This window comes from Pseudopipra pipra, chromosome 3, assembly GCF_036250125.1.
Source record: "Pseudopipra pipra isolate bDixPip1 chromosome 3, bDixPip1.hap1, whole genome shotgun sequence".
NCBI lineage: Eukaryota > Metazoa > Chordata > Aves > Passeriformes > Pipridae > Pseudopipra > Pseudopipra pipra.
Genome location: NC_087551.1, coordinates 39,482,918 through 39,504,431, shown reverse-complemented (window position 1 = coordinate 39,504,431; position 21,514 = coordinate 39,482,918). Strand labels below are relative to the sequence as shown.

At 37.2% G+C, this 21,514-nt stretch overlaps 1 protein-coding gene across 10 annotated transcripts in view; it reads left to right on the top strand.

Annotated features, from left to right (window-relative positions):
• MTR (5-methyltetrahydrofolate-homocysteine methyltransferase) overlaps nt 1-21,278 on the top strand; it is a 48,759-nt gene extending 27,481 nt beyond the window's left edge. For 3 of the 10 annotated variants that reach the window (XM_064648737.1, XM_064648736.1, XM_064648739.1), the window contains 14 exons: nt 222-374; nt 942-1,049; nt 4,655-4,755; nt 6,720-6,787; nt 7,646-7,766; nt 10,691-10,772; nt 11,562-11,660; nt 12,405-12,480; nt 13,673-13,828; nt 14,514-14,710; nt 17,937-18,137; nt 18,807-18,999; nt 19,723-19,835; nt 19,968-20,200. In XM_064648737.1, coding sequence (XP_064504807.1) covers nt 222-374; nt 942-1,049; nt 4,655-4,755; nt 6,720-6,787; nt 7,646-7,766; nt 10,691-10,772; nt 11,562-11,660; nt 12,405-12,480; nt 13,673-13,828; nt 14,514-14,710; nt 17,937-18,137; nt 18,807-18,999; nt 19,723-19,835; nt 19,968-20,060 — 1,761 coding nt within the window. In that variant the 3' untranslated portion in view covers nt 20,061-20,200. Of the gene's footprint in view, nt 1-221; nt 375-941; nt 1,050-4,654; nt 4,756-6,719; nt 6,788-7,595; nt 7,625-7,645; nt 7,767-10,690; nt 10,773-11,561; nt 11,662-12,404; nt 12,481-13,672; nt 13,829-14,513; nt 14,711-17,936; nt 18,138-18,806; nt 19,000-19,722; nt 19,836-19,967 lie in introns of those variants that run through there. The other 7 variants (XM_064648735.1, XR_010429094.1, XR_010429096.1 and 4 more) reach the window with 7 other exon arrangements.
• The last annotated feature ends 236 nt before the right edge of the window (nt 21,279-21,514 follow it).

Genomic DNA, 21,514 nt, shown 5'->3' with positions numbered 1-21,514 from the left:
GGGTTTTGCTTTGAATAACTTTATATGCCTACGAAGTGTAGTGTTTTGTTTCTTAAGAAAGCCTATTTTCAATACACATTTGAGGTATTCTTAAAGACTATCAGTATCTAAAGCATCTACTTGTACTTTCTGTGTGATTTCTTTTGTCTTTTTTTAGGAGAAGGCAACTAAATGGAAGTTGTATTTCTAGCAAGATAAAAGCTTCTCAATTTTTTTCCCAGGGCATTGAGAAGTATGTCACTGCAGATACAGAAGAAGCAAGATTAAATCAGGAAAAATATCCTAGACCTCTAAACGTAATTGAAGGACCTTTGATGAATGGCATGAAAATTGTTGGTGATCTTTTTGGTGCGGGGAAGATGTTTCTGCCTCAGGTAATGAGAAAATAATTTCATATATTTTACTGTTTTGCAAAAATGAGTATTGTAAAATGTAGCCAAAACATTCTATGCTGGCTGTTTTTTCAGATAAGAGGAATTGGAAAAATTCAGTTGCTGCTGAGAAACAGCGATTTTCATGTTTTATTTTGCAACCTGACTTCCTTTATGTAGGATTATGTGTTTGTTTCCTTTCTTCCTGAGTGTTTTTGCTTCATTTGAAACACACTTTTAAGTCTAAGCCCATGAAAAAGAGCAAGAGAGATAAAAGATCCAAATAAAAATTACTGCATTTAGCGCCTTCCAAGTCTGGGCCTGTTTGTAGCTTTCAGTTCTGTTGTGAGTGGTCCAGGAGGCTGCACTGTGCAAGAAAGTGTCATGTAGATCCTTAGCCCAGCCAGCAGCCTGCTGCCACAGAATAATCTGCAAAGCTGGAACCTGAGTCTGCAAATGAAGTTTCATTTATTGCTTGAATGGGTATAAGAGAAAGCTAGGGGAAAACTGAAGCTATTCCTATACCTTGTCTTTATTGTTTATTCTGCCCCCCCCCCTTTATCTGTGCAGGTGATAAAGTCTGCTCGAGTTATGAAGAAAGCAGTTGGCCACCTTATTCCCTATATGGAAAAAGAAAGAGAGGAAAGGAGAGCCAAACGAGGCAGCATAGAGGAAGAGGCAAGATACAGTCTGTAACTCTGTCACAGCATGCTCTGACAAATATAGGAATTATTTATTACTAATTACTTTTACTGCCTGGAGAGTTGATGCAGTCTTACGCAAACTGACAATCTTGGCATAATTCAAAGTTGGTCTGAAATTCATAAAGTGCAGATTTTGTGTTATCACAAGTTTCCTGATCGGTGCCATAAGCCTTTTTAGGCCCTTTATACTGATGTAACTTAATTTCTTGTATTTTTGTAGGCATTTAGTTCTAGTGTTACTTATTCATGATACTTCTAACTTCATGGCAGATTTTGCCACTTGCTTCTATTACTTCTGCCCTTGCTGAACTCTGTAACTCCCTTTCCATGTTCAAAGCCTGTCACCATGTTTCTCTTTATTCAGCTCTTCCCTACTTCATAGCCCTTATCATTCTTCCAGCTAAACAAACCAATTTCTTCCACCCTTTTTCTTCACAGATTGTGTCTTCAAGAGATGTTGTTATGATAGAATAGTATGCTCACTGCATGTGTAGCCATGACCAACTTGCAGGGGAAAAGTGTTACGAAAACAGGGTCTGACTATAGTTGTCTTCTCATGTGTGTTTTGCCACCAGTTTCTGAAAATTACTTTTTATCTGATATGTAAAATATATTTTAAAGTACCCAATGATTTTTGGATTGCTGTGGGCCTTTATTGCAGTTCCTGTTTCGCAGCCAGTTGCTGATGCCTGAGAGTAGTTTTATGAACTACCTGTGAATATACTTGAAGTAACTGCTTCCAAGTTTGGTAAATGGAATATGTGATAGGAGCAACAGAAAAATGAAGATACAGGATGTACCTTGTTTGTCCATACTGACAAGACTGTATTCAGTAGAAAAGAGAGTTGAGATGAATTGGACAAAATCCCATTTATATTACTCGTGTCTGCTGTTTTTACTATATTTATAATGTGATAGGTGCTTATGGTTTTGGTTGTTAAATATTTTTCTTCTTCTCTTGTCTTTGTCTGACTATCAGATTTAGGTTTGATGTACATTTACGTTTTCTTAGTCCTGTGGAACCTTACCTTGTCTTCATGAGTTCTCAGAGACTATAGCTTTAATCAGAATCTAGTTTTTAACACAGACAAAAAAGGAAGAACAGCAGAATTTTTCTAAACTGTGATATTTGTGTATTTCCTTTGGGTTCCCTTTTATGGATTTTTGAATGGTTCCTAATTCTTCCCTTGAAATCTTCTTACATGATATCTTTCTACTTGCTGTGGATATGTTGTGTAATTGTCCAGCATAAATGTAGCAAATACAGTAAATAATTTAGAAAGAAAAATGACCTGATAATCAAACCTGACTAATCTTAATGGAAGCAGGAGAATGCCTGGTCTCTTTTCCCATGCTCTTTGTGGATGCCTTCTCTGCTGTATCTCAAGTGGATCTGTTCTTTGGCTGTCACGAGTTACCTTTCTATGTGTCATCTCTCTCCAGCTCATGCTGTTCCCTTTTATTTTAATTCAGATGGCAATGCTGGTATTTTGCACCTTCTGGTTTGTTCTGATGCTGTCTAAAGTCATTGAAAATTGTTGCCCCATTGCTTCCCTGAACACTGGATTAGGATCTTCTCTGAATCATCTGGGACTTAATTCTCTGGTTATAAGAATGAAGTGGAATTTGGGAGGTTCTTAAAAAGATAGCAAACACTCGAAGAAAGTGTAGATGTTCTGGTGGCTGAGGAGAACAGGAGGGAAAAGACAGGACTTCTGTCCTCCTGCTTCTTCTACCTTCTGCCGGGAAAGGGATGTAATGCCTTCCTCTTCCAAAAATATGTTGTCACTGTGTAGAGAATTGGGGAGTGAGATAAAAGCAGCTGCGTCTGTCTCCAAAGTTAGATGTTGACTTGAAGGAAAACGATTTGCAGACTCTGGTAACTGATCTGTCTGATGTTACCCAGGCTACTGTAACCTCCAGGACTGTTTTAGTCACAGACTGCCAGGAAGTGCAAAGCATTGATAGTTACATTTGAGGATAAATAGCTCTGGCTGCAGATCTCTATGAAGATTAAAAAAAAGAAGCCCTTTGGATGTGTGCCCAGAACTTGAGGACCTCCTTGCTTAAGACAATTGAAATCACAGTGTGCCCTAAATAGGGTTTATTTAAAGTGGCATGTGCTCTGGCCCATGCTGTTTGCTGCACAGCACAGATTTTTCTTCCTCTCATGTGCAAATCCAATTTGTATTAATTTTTTTTTATATCAATCACTAATTAAATCATCATTTGTCATTAGGTGTGATACAATGTGGGGCAGCACTTTTTGTTTTTTCTCCTGTCCTTGATTAATCTCTTTCCCCAAATTCCTCTTACATTCCAACAGTATATTTTCAGCTGCAAAATTTTTGTTGATGTACTGAGATGGCTGACTTACAGACTTCCATCTTCCCTTCTGTGTTCTCCAGTCTTCTGTAAAACAGAAGCACTGGGAAAATAATAGATTTTAGTAAACAGCAGCATTGGTGGGGATCCAGGGATTTTATTCAACAAATGTGTTAGGACCATGGGAAATACTAATATCATTCTTGGTAATATATAAAGATTTTTTTTAACCCATAATATTGCAACTACAGAAGGCAATGTAGGTTCATGAAAGAGAGAGCTACTCAGGATGTCCAGAAATATGACATGCTTCATAGAAGGATTTAATCATTCGGTTCTGCCATCTGCAAAGGAGATGAGATACTGTCTGGAAAAATATTTTGTAGTTCTGCATAGAATATGCTCTGTACAATTTAAGTACTTGCTTACTGCCATCTGATTCTGCACTAGCTCAGACATACCAGTGTTATAGCCTGGAGCTGCTCCAAATGACAACAGTGATTATACAACTAAAAATGTATTGCCATGTCCTGTGTCCTGGTGGAGAACTGCTATGGGAAGTTTCACTGTTGCACTGTTGGTAGCATCCTTGGTCAGGCTGAATGCCGTCTAACCGAGGACCTTCTTGTGACAGAACAGCTTCCCTTCTTCAAGCCCATTTGTTCAGCTTGGGTAATCTGAAGTAGTATGATCACTGCACTGAAATGTCTCCCTTGCTATTTGTGTTGCATAAAAAATGGTCTCTTAGCTTTTGCTAATTCCTCTAATGTTGCTCTAATGCTAATTTCCTTCTAATGTTGCTGTTTCCTTGTTCTTCTCAGCATTGCATTGAAAGATAGATCTTGATGCAGAGATAGGCATGTTATTATGAGTATTCATGCCCTTTTGTTCTAAATATTTAATCTCTTTATTGGTGAGGTGTATATTTGGAGCAGAAGTACCTTAGGAGTTCAGTTATTGCACTGCACAAAACGCTATCCAGATCTGAAATAGTTTTATCTGCTATTTTGTTTTTTTAAACACAGATTTTTGAATAACATCCATGCAATTTGTAAGAATAATTCATGTGCAAGTTTCAATTACCTGGATCTTTTAAAATAATTTTTATAATTTACTATATTATCTCCACTATGCTTTGCAATTACTACAAAAGGAATTTGGGACATGGATTGGGATTGCACTGTTGAAGAATCTGTACAAACATACTGAGGCTTCTGAGTAATTTAACTCTTGTGTTATTTCTTCAACTTGCAGGATCCTTATCAGGGTACAATAGTATTAGCAACTGTGAAAGGAGACGTACATGACATTGGCAAGAACATTGTGGGAGTTGTTCTGGGCTGCAACAACTTCAGGTAAAGAGACTAACTGTGAACACAACTGTATATGCATAGATAATTAATACCTTAGACTAGCTTTAGCTGTGGTGATAGCAGAGATGGGCATTTCTTGGGAATTGTCCTCTATTCCCCAAGCTGTGATTGGGAACACAGATCATGGCAGCTTTACTAATGAGTGGGACAAGATGGAGTATTGCCTTCTCCTTTAATACTGTGTTTCCTAATAAATTGGCATCTGAGGTGAATGCAGTTTAACATCAGTGGGAACATAAATAAGAACATCAATTTTTGTATTTGTTTTATTTCAGTTAAATGTAATAAGTATGATGTTTTATAAGTATAATGTCTGAAGAAATGAGATACAACAATTGCAGTGGGCAGTACTGTGTGTGGGTTGCGTTGAGAAAAAAGAAAGTCTTGTAAGATTAGAATGAAACTTCTAGTGTGTTTTTCAAGCTGTTTACTATGAGATTTAAAAACTTGCTGGGGTATGTTTTGTTAAATAAGGGGTGAGTTTCTGAACTTCAAAAGTTAGAACTTCAAGAAAAGTCATGTCTTTCATGGCCTGTCTATGCACAGCAGGGTTGGCAACAGTGTTGGAAGGAGTGGTCATGTTCCCATCAGTGCCCTTTGTCAAGGGTCTGTCAGGTGTTGCACAAAGCTGAACCACCTTTGGAACTCTGTCTTATCATTCATTCCTTTAGTTTTGCTTTGACTTTGGGTTGTCATTTGCTCTAAGAACAGCCAAAATTATCCCTTTATTTTAAAGCACAAAGTGTTGAAGGCAGTAGCAGTGCTGTGTATATGCAATATATTCAGTTTAATTTCCTCTTGAAATTCTGTCGATCGGTTTCAGGCTTTCTTGAGCTTTATTTACACTTACTGAACTGAAGCCATAGAGTTTTCTGTCACCATGAGTAGTGTGAGTGAGGCTGAATGAAAACAGCAGGCTGGGGTGGCTTACTTGAAAAAATAAAAACCTTAGCAATGGCTAGGGTTAATAGGATTAAAATGGTAATAAGGGAAGTGCAGTGTCTCATTTCATAAAATGTAAACTTTAATAAGGCACAACTTTGATGTGACTCATCTTATATTCCTAATATAAGATATGATGTCCACAAAACCTTTTTATGTTATCCAAATAATGTCAGAAATGCCACTGCTGTTGACAGCCCTGGTAAGCAGCTAAGCACCAGCCAGTCACTTCCACACAGCCAACCTCAGTGGGATAGGGAAAGAGGAAAGGAAGAATGAAAGCAAGAAAAATTGTGAAGGGAGAAGAATGTGTAACAAGTGAAGAGGAAGTGAAAAAAAGAGAGAAAATAAAAACAAAACGAGTGATGCAAAGGCAATCCCCTTGCACCTCCCATGGGTACACTGGTGCCTAGCCAGTTCCGAGTCAAAGATGGCTAACCCCTGCTAAACCCCTTACTCTCCTTTTTTATTGCTGAGCTTGACATCATATGACATGGAATATTTCTATGGTTAGTTTGGGTTATCTGTCTGGTTGTGTCTATTCACAGTCTATTCCTTGGAGGGTTAGAGTAAGAAACAGAGAAGGCCTTGATGCTGGGAAAACACTGTTCATCAGTAGTTAAATTTTAGAATGTTAGCAGTATTGTTTTGGTCACAGATCTAAAACACAGCACCATACCAGCTGCTGTGAAGAAAATTAACTCATCTCAGCCAGACTTAGTGCAACCACAAAAACTTATTTAACTAAAAAAAAAGCCTCTTACACTTGAATTTTCTTAACTACTATGCCATCTGGAACTCTGACTTATTGAAAATTTTGCCAGACCCAGAGATGTTTCCTATATTAAAATTCCCAAAAGTGATCTTAAGAGAAACAAACAAAAATCTCAATTCTAACTTCAATTTTAGGTCAGTTATTTACGGTAAGGGAAATGTATTTGCCCTTTAGCAGATATTTTATTTATTATTTAAAGGATCGTGTGTCATCTCACTTCTTTTCACAGAGTTATTGATTTAGGAGTCATGACTCCATGTGATAAGATATTGAGAGCTGCTGTTGAGAACAAAGCAGGTATAGAGAGATTTCATTAGTACTTCTGAATTGTTTGATTTTTAAACCACACTTGCATTTTTTTATTGCTGCTTATTGCATTCCTATGCTGTCTGTGATTTGGTCAGACTATGTTCAGAGAAATCAGAACTGCTGCATTAACAATATTAATTATTTAGCATTTGGCACTTCTGTGAAACTTAGCCCGAGGAGTTGAAACCCTGTATCAAAAGGACAATTCCATGAGAGATGCCTTAGTATTTGTTTTACAGATGGATAAATGGAGCCTTGAAATGGTTTAGGTAACTCCTTGTTGGGTCTTAAAGCAGTGAAAGAACTTGGCATTTGGCTTGCCGGATCAGTGAGTGTGAAAGCAGAGTGTGAATTGTTGTAATAAATAACGAACTTTCTGAAACAAGTTGCAGTTGCTTTGAAACAGTCTACTGCATCTTGGAAAAGATAAATTGTGTGGAACATAGATGGTGAAGTTTGAAAGTGTTTCCAAGAGCAGAGCTTATAATTATTGTGTCTTATTTCGGTCCTCAGTGCTGAGCTTCTGAGGCTTGGAGCTTGCTTATCAAAAGTACCGTTTATTTATTGTTGAAACCAGAGCAGTAGATGTTCACCAGCTGTGAAGACTGGGAAATATCTTAAACTGGGGATTTGGAATCATTGTCATTCTTGGAAAGCTTTTACTTTTTAATTGGGTCAAACCTTTCTTATAGGCTCATGACTACCCTGCTTTTTATCTCATTATTTTCTATCTGACACATGAAGTTATCTGATGTATGAAATAAACCTTTCTGTAATAATTTCTGTGTCTTTCTAGAGTGGATTTGCTAAACCCCTTGTGTATGTGTGTTTGTAAATTTGCAATAGATATAATTGGCCTGTCTGGTCTCATCACCCCATCTTTGGATGAGATGATTTTTGTCGCTAAGGAAATGGAGAGATTGGCAATAAAGATTCCTTTGCTGATTGGAGGAGCAACTACTTCTAAGTAAGATATCTCAATTGGGAATACGGACAATATCTGTGAAAATAGTGTTAAGTAGGGAAAAAGAAAATTTACAGCCATTTTTTTACCCCTTTCCCCATTTTTCTGTAACATACATACTGGTATGTATTTACTTATGATTGACAGTTACTTCTTGTCTTAGAAATCCTAGAATACAGAGGTAAAATGTAGTCAGGACATAACAAATAACAGACATCTTAAACATTTAATTTTTACAAGTGTGCAAGTGTATATTGTATGTGGAAGTACTGTATTTCCTCTAAAAGTTCATGCACATACACGTGTGAATACAGTTCTGTTCTTCCAACAGCTTGAATGTTCTACTTTGATTCATCAAAGTATTCCAGAAATGCAGGATTTTGAGACTAGAAATGATCATGTTGACATCAGGGAGCTATTATCTTTAAGAAAGTTACTGTATTTTCCTGGATCATTGTTTAGAAAGGTGATGACTGGGCTGAGTCTCCAGTCCTGTTCAAACAGGCTGATAGGGGATAAAGTCTAGCTGCTTGCTTTGAAATACTTAGCATGTTGCATTTGATAGGCTGAGCTTTTCTGTTGATATCTTGTTCTCTCAGGTCTGTTCAAATGAAATAATAGAGCTACTATGATTTCCTGAAGATCAGTGTTGACAGCTCACTGACACCTAGTCTTAACATTACCACAGATGTGTTTTGGGCACGTATAATGGCCTTGGGTCACACTTTGCTGACTCCTTTAGGTTGCAGTATGCTTGAGTAGGTGACAGCTCAGAAGACTGCAGAGGTCATTTTTTGTGTAGCTGTTAGTGGTGTTGCTTTTGTTATCAGAGCAGCACATATTGTAGCCAGACTTATTCTGTATTTCTGTCTTTAGCAAATTGTCTCATAATCTGACAGATGGTGGAGAGTAGGATCACTACCAGTCTTTATTGTTCCTGTAATTATAATGCAAGGTTCACTGTATTCTTCTTCTCCTTCTCCCTGTGAGTCTCTTCCTACGACTTTGATACTGACAACAAACATGGAGGGTTTTTCCTTAAAAAAAAAAAAAAAAGCAGGACTTGAGTGAAGGGAAGGTTTTATTCTAGGTGGAGGTCTTAGGAGAGCCCTTTCTTCAGATCATTTCAGTGTTTTCACACGAGGCATTGTGGTCTTGTAATCCATGTCAAATAACCACCATCAAACAATTTTGTAGAATTTATTCACAGAGATGAATGTAGCTAAGAGGGAGGTAGCACTAGTTTTATCTTTGAATATGGAAATTACTGAAGAATATATACATAATTTTGAATGCATAAATAGTAATTTTATTTATGTCAACTGTATATAAATATACACTTATGCATGTGCCCAGACACAATACAGTGTCTATAAAATATATGTCAAGTAAAGGTATTCTATATGGAAGACTGGATTCATAATATATATTTAATTTTACTTTCCCAGTCTTAAGCTTAACTTCATGTGTACATTCTCAAACGTTGTATATGTGTTAGAGGTTGCTAATGAAGAACTATCTACAATTTTTTTTCTCTGTGAAAAGTAGATGTTGTTATTTGGAATAAGGAGACCATAAATATTTTGAAGGGTGTAAGGTGAGGTTAGTTTGAAAGAGAGAGAGGATGGATTTTATCTCCAGAATCTGCACAATAGAGTTTCTTCATAATTTACAGTAATGATGATGTTTGCATTCTTACTGTGCTGCTTTGGTGAATTCAGATGCTGAGAAATAATAGTGACATTCTCTCTGTGGTAAAGTTTATTTTTAAAAAAATATAAAAATTAGTATGTAGTGGTTGATACAGTGCCATTGTAGGACCATGTCCTCTTTGTTTCCTTTGTCTGTTCCTATCAGAACAGAAGATACAATATCTTTGTAAAACATATTGCTGCCAAGATCAGAAGTGTGTCTCCTAGCAGCAAATTCAGAAGATGCTGGACAGTGTTTACACAGCTGTGTTGCACAGTCATCAGTAAACCTCTGTGTTCAAGTGCTTTAAATATTTGACAGAACCTGAGGAAAAAGGAGATCTTATTTCAGCTGTGGAAGGTTGCTTCCTGGACTCAGATTTAGATCTTATTTAAAGAATGGTGTTTGACCTTAGCATACAAGAAAGCAAACAGGGCTTTGGCCTATAAGGTCTTCGTTCCTACACTTGCTTGCAGAGTTTTGGCAGGACTCTGAGCAGAGGTTCTCTCATCACTAGAAGCTGTTAGCAGCATTCCTTTCTTTATCAGAGCAGCACACGTAGCAGACCTATTATGTTCTATATTTATGGCTTTAGCAAATTCTCTCATAATTTGACAGACAGTGGAGAAGTAGGATCACTACCTGTCTTTATTGCTCCTATAGTTATAATGCAAGGTTCACTGTATCTTCAAGATGCAAGTTTGTAATATTTATTGACCACTGGCAGAATTCCTTCTTCAGGCGAGTAGAGGACTTGAGCCTCCAATTTTGAAGTAGAGCCTTGCAGAAATGGAATAATCATCCCTGAATTAGGTTAATGCTAATCTATAGACCCAGCATGTGGGAAGGAAAAATGTAAGATTAGCAAAAAGGATTAAAAAAATTGTTAGTTCTTGGTAGGCTTAGTTTGGAACATTGTCACTGAAATTTTCTGAGACTCAAACTAATGAGTTGCTGATTTTCATTCAGCTGGTAAGACAGTGAGGGAATATGAGCTGGCACGTTATTTATGGAGTGTTCTGATACTCTTTGAAGAAAGGTGTTTATGTACCTATTATTAAAATCTGTGTTTAATGATTCATGTGTAGCAGATGGACAAATGAATTTCTTCTTTTGAAGTTCTAGTCTATGATTAAGTCAGGATTTATTTCACTGGGGGTTTTGTTGGGTTTTTTGGTTTTGTTGTTTTTTTGCGTCAGTTGTGAAATGCTCACTCTTTTTCTTTTTCATTGAAGAACACACACAGCTGTTAAAATTGCCCCACGGTATAGCGCACCTGTAATTCATGTCCTGGATGCATCCAAGAGTGTTGTGGTTGTAAGTTCTAAATTATAGTTTTTCATCCATGCAAAAATACATGCCCTGTTTTTCTGTTGTGCCTCTCGTCCTTCCTCTAAGGCTTAATGTGGTAGCAGAAAATTGAAGAAGCACGACAGAGACAAGTTTCTGAACTACTCTTGCTTCAGTTGTTTTTTTGCTACCACGGGGTTCTCTCACCTGACTTATGTCAGTTATTGTCACTAGGTACTTTTATTTAAATGCCACATTTCTTTAGTGAGGGTGACATTAACTCTGGGTCCTTGACTGTAGTTTTGAGATATTTTATAGTGAAGAGCAATAGAGTTAGATATGAACTACTATTCTCTTTAATTTGGATATATTTCTGAAGTTAGTTAAATGGCAACATTAGTAAAGAGAAACGTGCGGCTGGAGTTTTTTGGGCTGGATTCTCTTTCAGAGAAATGGGTGGTCTTAGCTGGCAAATACTTACTTGTAAGAAGTAGGCCAAGCAGCAGGTTGTTTCTGACTATTAGTTTTTGAAGTTTTTGAGTATTTTCCTGTCACGTCTTTTCAGAACCAGACTTGGCTCTGCTAATACTACCTGTGAAGTAGGGCAGTGCTCTCAGTAGTACTCATATTCCAAATATGGATAGTTTGAATAGTTTGAATCTAGTTTGCAGATTATTGGTAAGGCTTAGTTTAGTGTTGCCAAGTGTAATTGAAAGTGAGTCCAAAAGAGACTGCTTAGTCTGAAATTCATACTCTGTCCTTATTACAGTATGTTACAGTATGTACTAACTACTTTCTCTTTCCTGGTTTTTTCAGTGCTCCCAGCTCTTAGACAATAGTGTAAAGGATGATTTCTTTGAAGAAATATTAGAGGAATATGAAGAAATTAGACAAGAACATTATGAGTCTCTCAAGGTACAAATGTAATTGATTTAGCGTCATTTGAAGTGGTTGACACTTTCCTCATTACTCTTGGTTTCAGCTTCTTATGAAGAACTTCAGGTGTATTTGTTCTCATTTAAAACTTGCAGTAGAATTGATTGAAAACTTCCAGAAATGCTTATGAAATCAAATTTTCTAACCTATAAGGGAAAATTCTGCATGAATCTAACATATTTGGCAAATCCTTGATTGTCATCAGTGGCTAATCAGTGGTATCTAGGACACCTCCATGGAGCTGGCAGTCAACCTACAGGAGACTTGTGCTCTCCTAGAGCAGTAGCTGAAAATGGGAAGCTACAGCCAGGATAACAAAAATGGCACTGGTGGCTTTTGCTGGTACTGAGCCACACTGTATTTTAAAACACCATGCTTTCCTAATGTCTTAGTCTTGTGTAGGTGAGGGATCTGAGCAATAGGAGAATATCTTGCTGTACCTGTATTTCATTGTATTTTGAAGTAATAAAGGAACCTCTATTGTAGTTCAGAGGAACTAGAAATCTTGTAGACCAGGTTTATTAGAAGTATACAGGAAAAAATAATGGTATGGTTGTGGAGTAATCTTACTTTACACCTGTGAACTTGGAGTTGTTGGGACTGAAATTATTGGTTGTCACATTTATCCTGAAGAGTATTTTGAACTCTACCATGAAGTCAACAGTTACAGTTTGTGTCTGAAAGATGGCTGGCTCTCTGAAATTAACCTTTATGTCTGTACAGGAAAGAAGATACTTGTCTCTACAGCAAGCTAGAAGAAAAGGTTTCCATAATGACTGGTTATCAGGCCATAAACCGGGTCAGTTTATATGTTGTTGTTTGTTGTTGCTGTGCCTTTGTTTTATTTAATGTATTTATTTAAGATACATTTTTAATTAAATTATGCTTGATTAAACTTCAGAATATAGCAGTGTAACAGCTTGAGTAAATTGGGGTCTGTCTCAGCAAAGATCGTTTTGCATAAATTTGAGTAATCTGTTTCTGCTTTATTTTTTCACAGCTCATTTAAAAATTAAATTTCAACTTAATAAAAAAATTGGAAAGAAAATCCTAAAACAATGAGTTATGCATAACATGATATAGTCAAAGAAAAATCTAATGACCACTTTGAAAAATAATGTCTGCCTGGCTCATTACATTGCAAAGCTTACTACACCATACTTGGTGTGCTATAGTTGTGACGTGGCACACAGGTTGTGACATGACATTTCTTACACTTTTCCTACCCTTCCCCCATCGTTTTTTGTACTGGGTTGCTTTGATTTTTTTCTTCTTTTAAATTAAAGATTAGAAGTGTAAACAGCATTCCACAAGAAGTTGCATCCTGCAGTGACATTAACACTGCTTTCTGTCATTTCATTTACAAGACTCAACAAGATGCAACTTTCAATAGGTCATCTTGATAGAGGTTGTGTTATAAAGTATTGAACAGCACAGAGCAAACAAGTGAAAAGCTTGTGGCTTTGCACACATATATCTGTCTCATGTTTTCACCTGTGTGGATGCATCTAAACAGGTGTGTGCTGGCTGCAGAAATTCCTAGAAATTACATAAAAAATTACACAGATATTCTACAGTATCATAGCATGTCACAGGTCTCTGTGGAGGGATTTGTAAATATGAAAGGTATATATGCTCATAAAATATGTTAGGTATTGGTAAGTTGTGTAGGTTTTTTTCGATGTTCTGTCTTGGCCAACATTCTGGCCACTGAAGTAAGTTCCAAAGTCCAACAGCTAATAAGTCTTGATTTATGTGAAAGAACAAAAGACCTTAGTTTTTCTATTTCAACTTTATATGCTTTTTATGTTTTTTGTAACTATGGAGTGTGGTATGATTTGGGAACAATATGACAATGAGAATTCTAAGACAATTAATTAGGAAGAGGTCATTTGCAGTGGTGGAGGCTGGTGAGCATCAGTTATGCAGCACATATAAGAGCAATGTTAAATTATTTTCAGCATGTCAAATTGTACTTCTGATTCCTACAGTTAAACCAAAATTCATCGGCACAAAAGTCTTTGAAGATTATGACCTGAAGAGGCTGGTAGAATACATTGACTGGAAGCCCTTCTTTGATGTCTGGCAGCTTAGGGGAAAATATCCCAACCGGAGTTTTCCTAAGATCTTTAGTGATAAAACTGTGGGTGAGTATTGAAATTTATTTCATGTAAAAATCCTAGCAAGCCTGCCGTGCTGCATTAAGATTCTGAATGTTTTGAAATACATAGAAATAGTGAAAACACATGGAAAGTAATGTCACTGAAATAATTTGTTTAAAACAATGCTTGATGAACTAACTGTTGCCATGTGAGGCTGAAAAATAAACGGGGAAAAATGTTCAGTGACCTTATTTAGCATTCACCTGCCAAAGCACAAGGGAGGTATTTTAATGACAGAAAATGGCAGCAGAGCATTTGATATATCTGTGTTCCTGTTGTGGGTGAAGATGGCAAGAGAGCTCTGTCTCCTTTTGAAACTAGTCAGTAGGCCTTGAAATACATGATGAAAGTGCAAGGGTGACACTGAAAACAACCTTCTGGGTCTGCTGCTCTGTGGTAATGTAGGTGCACACACCAGGTCCGAACCATGCTGGCTGAAACATTTTGTGCATTTGTTTTTTTTTTCCCCCCTAAAATATATGTTGTTACAGCTATATAGACATGATCACACTGAAGTCTCCCTATTTGCTGTAGCTGACAGATCACTGCAGTCATCAGAGAATTATGTGGAAAGTGAATCAATCTTCAACAATTCTTAAACCTATTTAGCCAGTTGTGAAAACATACTGTTTCTAAAGGGATTTTTTTTTTTAATTTTTTTTTTGGCTAGGTGAAGAAGCAAGGAGAGTTTATAACGATGCGCAAGATCTACTGAAAACATTGATTAATCAAAAGAAATTACAAGCCAGAGGTGTGGTTGGGTTCTGGCCAGCTCGAAGTGTTCAGGATGATATCCACTTATATGCTGTGGAAGAGGCAGTGGGATCTTCAGAACCAATAGCAAAATTTTATGGCTTGAGGCAACAGGTACAATGACAGCACATTTGTTAAGTGAATTTTTTTTCCACTGCATTGCAAGAATGTAATAGAAGTGCTCTATTAAAATCTGTAGAAAATGGGCATTGTAATCTGTCTGCAGCTGTTGTCTTGCCATTTCTTTCAGTAATAACAAGATCTTGTTTGTGGTGATCCAGGTATTTGTACTGCAGTATTTGTAGTGTTTTGCACTGTAATAGTTGTACAAAATGCTTTATAGGTTGGATATTTTCCGAAATGATGTGCATTTTCCATCTTAATTTTAATATTTAAGATATCCTAAAGCAATGTGCTGTATAACTTCATTACATGGATCTTGTGTTGCTAAATTAGAACCTAATGAACCTTAGTTCTCTAATATCCCTGGATTCTGCTTTAGATGAAAAATTCTGCTTGAATGTATTAAAGGTTAAACCCAGTTAGAATTAAAAAAATCCTGGAAAATAAAGCTCAATGGAGATAAGTGTTTTTGATAGTCTTAATTTTTATGTAAAATTCACCATATGGAGGGGCAGTTTAGAATTAGTTGGCTGCTAATTCTGATTAAGCTAATCATTATTTTAAGTATTCATGCTTGAATCATACTTACCTAGATTTGCATTTAATTTGATAGATTGAACTTTCAAGATATTCTGCTTCTCCTTTTTTTTCCCTTGTCTTCTGATTTGGCTTCTTCATAGTTCACATATTCAGAGTCATCAAACATGGTCAGAAAAAAAATTTCAACGATTACCTAAATTTCTGGAGTACCATATTCTATAAGGACAATCATGTGCCAACATTGCAGGACTGTACTAAGAAATACATGACTCTTAAGTTTTTCTGTTCCAGTTCCCTGGAACAGATTATCTGAAGCATGGAGATGGATCGTGACAATCCATGGCAGATGTTTATATAAAATGCTCTCAACAAGCACACATGCAGGGCTGTTCCAGAGCCTTATGGCCTAGTTAAATATTTTGATATCCCATGTAAATCATGTTTACTACTGTTTCTTTTCCTGGCCTTTTCCCAGGGTTCTCCCAAGAAGAATATCTGGTTTGATAATATTCTTGTAAAGGGTTTTATTATTGGAATACTGTATGTTTCCTTAGTCTTTTTATCTTATATATCCCCAGTTATTCAGGCTTCTCTCAAAGGTTAAGGCCATGAAACTCTGTGCTATTGTGCATACTGCTCTTCTGGACTCTATATATTTTAGCTGCATCTCTTCCAGTCTGGTGTATATAGTAATTCAGCAGAGTCTTCACCAGAGCAAAGTAGAAGCAAATAATTGTCTTCTGTTTCTTATATAAAATTTTCCTTCCAGTACAGAGAGTTGAGTTCATGACATTGACACAAGGATGTGACATAAACCTAAAAGTTGGGGATCCATTTAATATTTTCCTTAACTCTAATAATTACAAAAGAACCTCAAAATTAACATAGATTTTATCTGTGTGGGAAAAGGATATTTCTTTGGTTTTATAGTACTTTATGGTATTAACCTAGTGGGCTAACAGGCCATTTTTCTTTGTTTTTCAGGGTTGAAGGTGTTTTATTTGCTTTTAAGATGCAGTTGGGATTGAGTGGAAAGCATTGTTAAAATATTGTTATAGAATAGGAATCTTCAGCTAAGTGATAGCCATGAAATAACTTTTCTCTAAGTTGGGTAGATTTACAAGATCTGTGCCACTTCTTAAATAGCAATCGTGTTTCCACATGATATGATTCAAAATTTCTTTTGGGATGCTTAGTCACCTCTTTCTGTTACCTTTTTTCCATTTTTGGAAAAGGATCCAGTGAGCAGTATATTTCCTATTCCACAGAATCACAAAATCAGTTGGGTTGGAATAGACCCCTGAGATCATTGGGTCCAACGTGTGACCCAACACCACCATGTCACCAAGACCATAGCACTCAGTGCCATATCCAGTCTTTTCTTAAACACCTCCAGGAATGATGACCCCACTACCTCCTCTGGCAGCCCATTCCAATGTCTAATTGCCCTTTCTGTGAAGGCTTTCTTCCTAATGTCCAACCTAAACCTTCTCTGGCACAGCTTAAGACTGTGCCCTCTCATCTCATCAGTTGTTGCCTGGGAGAAGAGGCCAACTCCCACCTGGCTACAACCTCCTTTCAGGTGGTTGTAGAGAGCGATAAAGTCTCCTCTGAGCCTCCTCTTTTCCCAGCTAAACAACCCCAGCTCCCTCAGCCTCTCCTCATAGGACTTGTGCTCTACAACCTTCACCAGCTTCCTTGCCCTTCTCTGGACTTGCTCCAGCACCTCAATGATCTTCTTGAAGTGAGTGGCCCAGAATTGGACACAGTACTTGAAGTGCGGCCTCACCAGTGCCAAGTACAGGGGAAGAATCCCTTCCCTAGTCCTGCTGGCCTCACTGTTCCTGCTAAGGCCAAAATGCCATTGGCCTTCTTGGCCACCTGGGCACACTGCTGGCTCATGTTCAGCCAGCTGTTGACCAGCACCCCCAAGGTCCTTGCCCTCTGGGCCACTTTCCTTTGCATAAAACCCACTTGAACTTCATTTAGAATTCAACTTTTCAGTAGTGATAGATCAATTTTGTTTGTTTGTATGTGTGACTACTGTAAGGTCTGCATCGTGGGCACAGCTTTGTCTGGATTCCTGAGCACATAGTTTGTACCATGAGAAACCAGGAGTGTTTATAAACTCTCACAGCCATTCTATAGAGGGAATTGCTGAAGAATTTCCAGTTTGCTTATCAACCATCAGTTTTGCTAGCAAATGTGGAATCTGTGAGGGGTAGAGAGTAATTATTCCTCCTCTTACCCAGTTGGCACAAGAGTGTTCCTTATTTTGTAATACTTTGTATCACAGAAACTTCTGAGTTGGAAGGGACCCACAAGGATCATCAAGTCCAACTCTGAAGTGAATGGCCAATACAAAGATTGAACCTACAGTTCAATAAGCTGATAAATCTTACTGGCTGTAAACAGAAATAAAATATCTCTATATGTGTGTTCAGCGCAGCATCTCTTCTATGGAGTTTTGTTCTTCAGTGGTCTGAACATGCTCTGAGAGAGGTGGTTTCCTTCTAATTTAACTACAGGAAAGCCACCGTGGCTCAAAGACTAGTTAGGTGTTTGTCAGAAATGCCTTAAGCCCTTTAGTGTTAAAAATACTGGTCTTTAGCTTAGTAGTGCACTAATAATGTATTTTTAAATGTTCTGATTTATTGCACTGATTTTGTTATTCTAGGCTGAAAAAGACTCTGCCTGCACAGATCCATATTACTGCCTCTCTGACTTCATAGCACCAATGGATTCTGGCATTCGTGACTACTTAGGCCTGTTTGCTGTGGCCTGCTTTGGTGTAGATGAGTTATGCAATGAATTTAGGAAACAGGATGATGAATACAACATCATAATGGTAAAGGCTCTCGGCGATCGGTTGGCAGAGGTATGAGGTTTCCTTGCAACTTTCAGCAAACTTACAGCCACTGCAGTGCAATGCAAGTGGGGTTAGCTCTAGGTGTGTATTTCAAGCTACAGCACGGTTTCAGAAATCATAATTACTTGCCATCTAAAGATATTTACTGAAGTTGGAATTCTTCCTGAAGGGCAACTGTTGCTGGCAAAATAGCAGTTCAGAAAAGTTGTTGCCCACTTTCAGCTAGAGGAAAGGACCTCTACTAAAAAGAGCCGCAGTGCATACTTATATCTGATCCTAGCATGGATGCAAGAATGATGTAACCTTCCATAGCTAGACCTGGATGAGACACACAGATGGTCAAGACCTAGTGACTATAATGATATGTTGCTACCATAGGTTAATGAGGTTACTTTTTAGGTTACTTGTCCACATCTTTTGAGTATGTAGGATTTTAAAGCAGGACAATCAAAAAACGCCTATCTACCAATAAGAGAAGAAACTAAAATACTTGAGTTAGCAAAATAAGTTTTGCATGTGAATTTTAATTCTATCAAATTTCTCACCAACGTTAAAAGCTCCCTTAAAAATTATAATGGGAAGGGGAAGAAAGTCTCTAAGACATTGTTTGTATTAAATAGCTATTGCATCGTTCTGAACAAACTAAAATACAAAAAAATCTTTTCATTCTATTCCAAGGCATTTGCTGAGGAGCTCCATGAAAGGGTTCGAAGGGAATTCTGGGCTTACAGTAGTACTGAGCAGCTCAATCTCTCTGACCTACGCAGAATTAAATATGAGGGAATTCGCCCTGCCCCTGGATATCCAAGCCAGCCTGACCATACAGAAAAACTCACCATGTGGAAACTTGCAAACATTGAGGAAACAACAGGTAACTCTGCTTTACTAAGATTCTTAAACTGTTTTTATGTGAATGAAAGATTGACATTCCAAAAATACAGTGAATTGGGTGGTGCAGAACTACATAAAATACCGATGTGCTTCTAGGATTTGCTCTCTTCCCCTTTTCATTGCCATTTCTATTCGGCCTCATTCAAGGAAGAATTTTAAAAACACTGTCAGTGCTTTTGGTGAAGGAGTTGTGTCCCTGAGTAGCAGATTACATGCAAACAGGGTTCTGCTGCACAGAGAAAATTTCTAGCATCCTTATGGTTGCAAGAAGACATTCCAGATATAAACAGGAAAAAAAGCCAATTCATCAGTGTGTATCCTGGTCCACAGGAACCTTGAGATGGTAATTCTTAAAAAGGAATGAATTCCATTTGTTTTCCTCTGATATTTTACATGTCAGATGTTTCACTGCTCCAAAAATACCTTCCTGTGTTTCAAAACCTCTTGCCAAAATCTCCCAGGTTTTTTCCTTCAAACTGTACAGTTACTTTACAGTAATCATAATGAAAATCTGCAGTATATTTAAAGGTCTGTGGTTTTTTTTAATAGTTAACAAATGGAAAATGGTTTTTGTTTTAATTCATCTGAAACCTTCTTGGGTTTTTTGAGTTTGCTTGAAGCTGTCCAACACAAAAAAGGTTTTGAATTTGTGCTTATTCTCACTTGTTCTCAAGAATAAGAGGATTCTCATTCACTTTTCCAGGAATTGGTTTAACAGAATCACTAGCAATGGTACCTGCTTCTGCAGTTTCTGGCCTCTACTTTTCCAGTCCCAATTCCAAATATTTTGCTGTTGGAAAGATATGTAAAGATCAGGTAACTTACGCTGTTCATTGTAGTAGTGTTAGAACATTTAAAAACATCTAATTAGCAGATGTCTTAAAAAATTTGTAAATACTAAAAGCTGGAGTTCCAAAATCTCCATCGTGTTTTGTGGTCTCTTTGCAGGTTGAAGATTATGCACTGAGAAAAAAATTGTCAGTTGCGGAAGTGGAGAAATGGCTTGGACCCGTTTTGGGATATGATACTGAACAACTCTGATACTTGTGGGTGAACTTTTTTTTTGTGATGGTCCATTTGCCAGAAGGAACAAGAAAAGACTTCCCACTGAAAACAGCTTTCTTCCATCCATCCATCCATCCATCCCAATAGCTTGTCTGATTATTTTAAATTTTTGATCAAGGAACTTAATATTTCAAATCAAATCTGCTCTGTGCCCTTGGCTTGAGACCATGAATGCATTTTAGCTCTCTCACTTGTAGCAGCATACTTTTATTTATTTTTATTTTTTTGCACAAAGTAGAGAAGCTACGTGTAGGGTGGAATGTGGAAAATGCAAAGCTCTCCTGTCCATGGGAGAAGGAGAAATCAGAAGCAAGAATTTCTATCCCATTGACTGTGGATATACGTAGAACAGAATTTGACTTGTGTTATCTTAATGTGTTTGGCAAGTCCAGGGACAGAAATATGATGTGATTTTTCTGTAAAGTCACAAAAGGTTTTATACTGACTGATGAGGAGCAATTGAAGTACAACAGATCTCCTTTTTTAAAATCTGTCTGCTCCGTGTTTAGGTCTTGTGATTGGGAACATAGGTTGTTCTCGATGGTGTTTAGAATAATACAATGTGCTGGATCAATATCAGAGGTGCTGTACTGGGAAATGGGATGACTGAGCCCATGGAGTTGTCTGCTTCATGCTTCCTCTTCCTTTCAGCAAGTCACAATCTGTTTCTACTCTGCATAAAGGGTACTGGCGCTTCCTACCTTCGAGTTACGTTGTGAGGCTTAATTCATACGTAAACAATCATTTGTATGTGAAAAATATGAGAAGCATACTTGTTACTATAGACAGACAGAAAGCTTGGAGCTGACTTCAGTGTTTTACAAACTCTTTAACCTTCCAGATACCTGGATTTTAAAAGCAACTAGTAGTAATACTGTCATATATAACAGTTAATATCAGGGACATATTCTTCAGATTCAACTCTCAGTGATCTAATTGTTCATAGCTTTTAATAATCTCTGAAAAGTGCCTCAAGTATTATTTAAATACTAATTTAGTAAAATATTGTGAAAGAAACCCCTCATTTTTTCTGGTCTCTAATTGTAAATAAAAGACCAATCTTGTAAAGAGAATGTTCTTTTTAATAGTTTATTGCAATCTATGAATAGCTATATAATTTTTGTAATGTCTTCATCTGACTTTATGCTAGAAGAATCATCTTGTATCAACAGTTTAATAAAGGTTAAGCTGTCAGTGGTGTTATCTCATTAGAATCCTTTAAATGCCAACAATAAAATGTGCACAATAATCTAAACAGATAATGTCAAAATGAATATGCACATTGTACTATGAACCTGAAATTATAAAGGCTGCTTTTTTGGGGAGGGGGGTAAAGTAGTTGCATAAGTGTGTTCTTAACTGAATGTTTGAGAGTGGCTCATCCTTTAATGACTTACAAAAATAATTTCTGTATGGATTCCCGCCCTCCC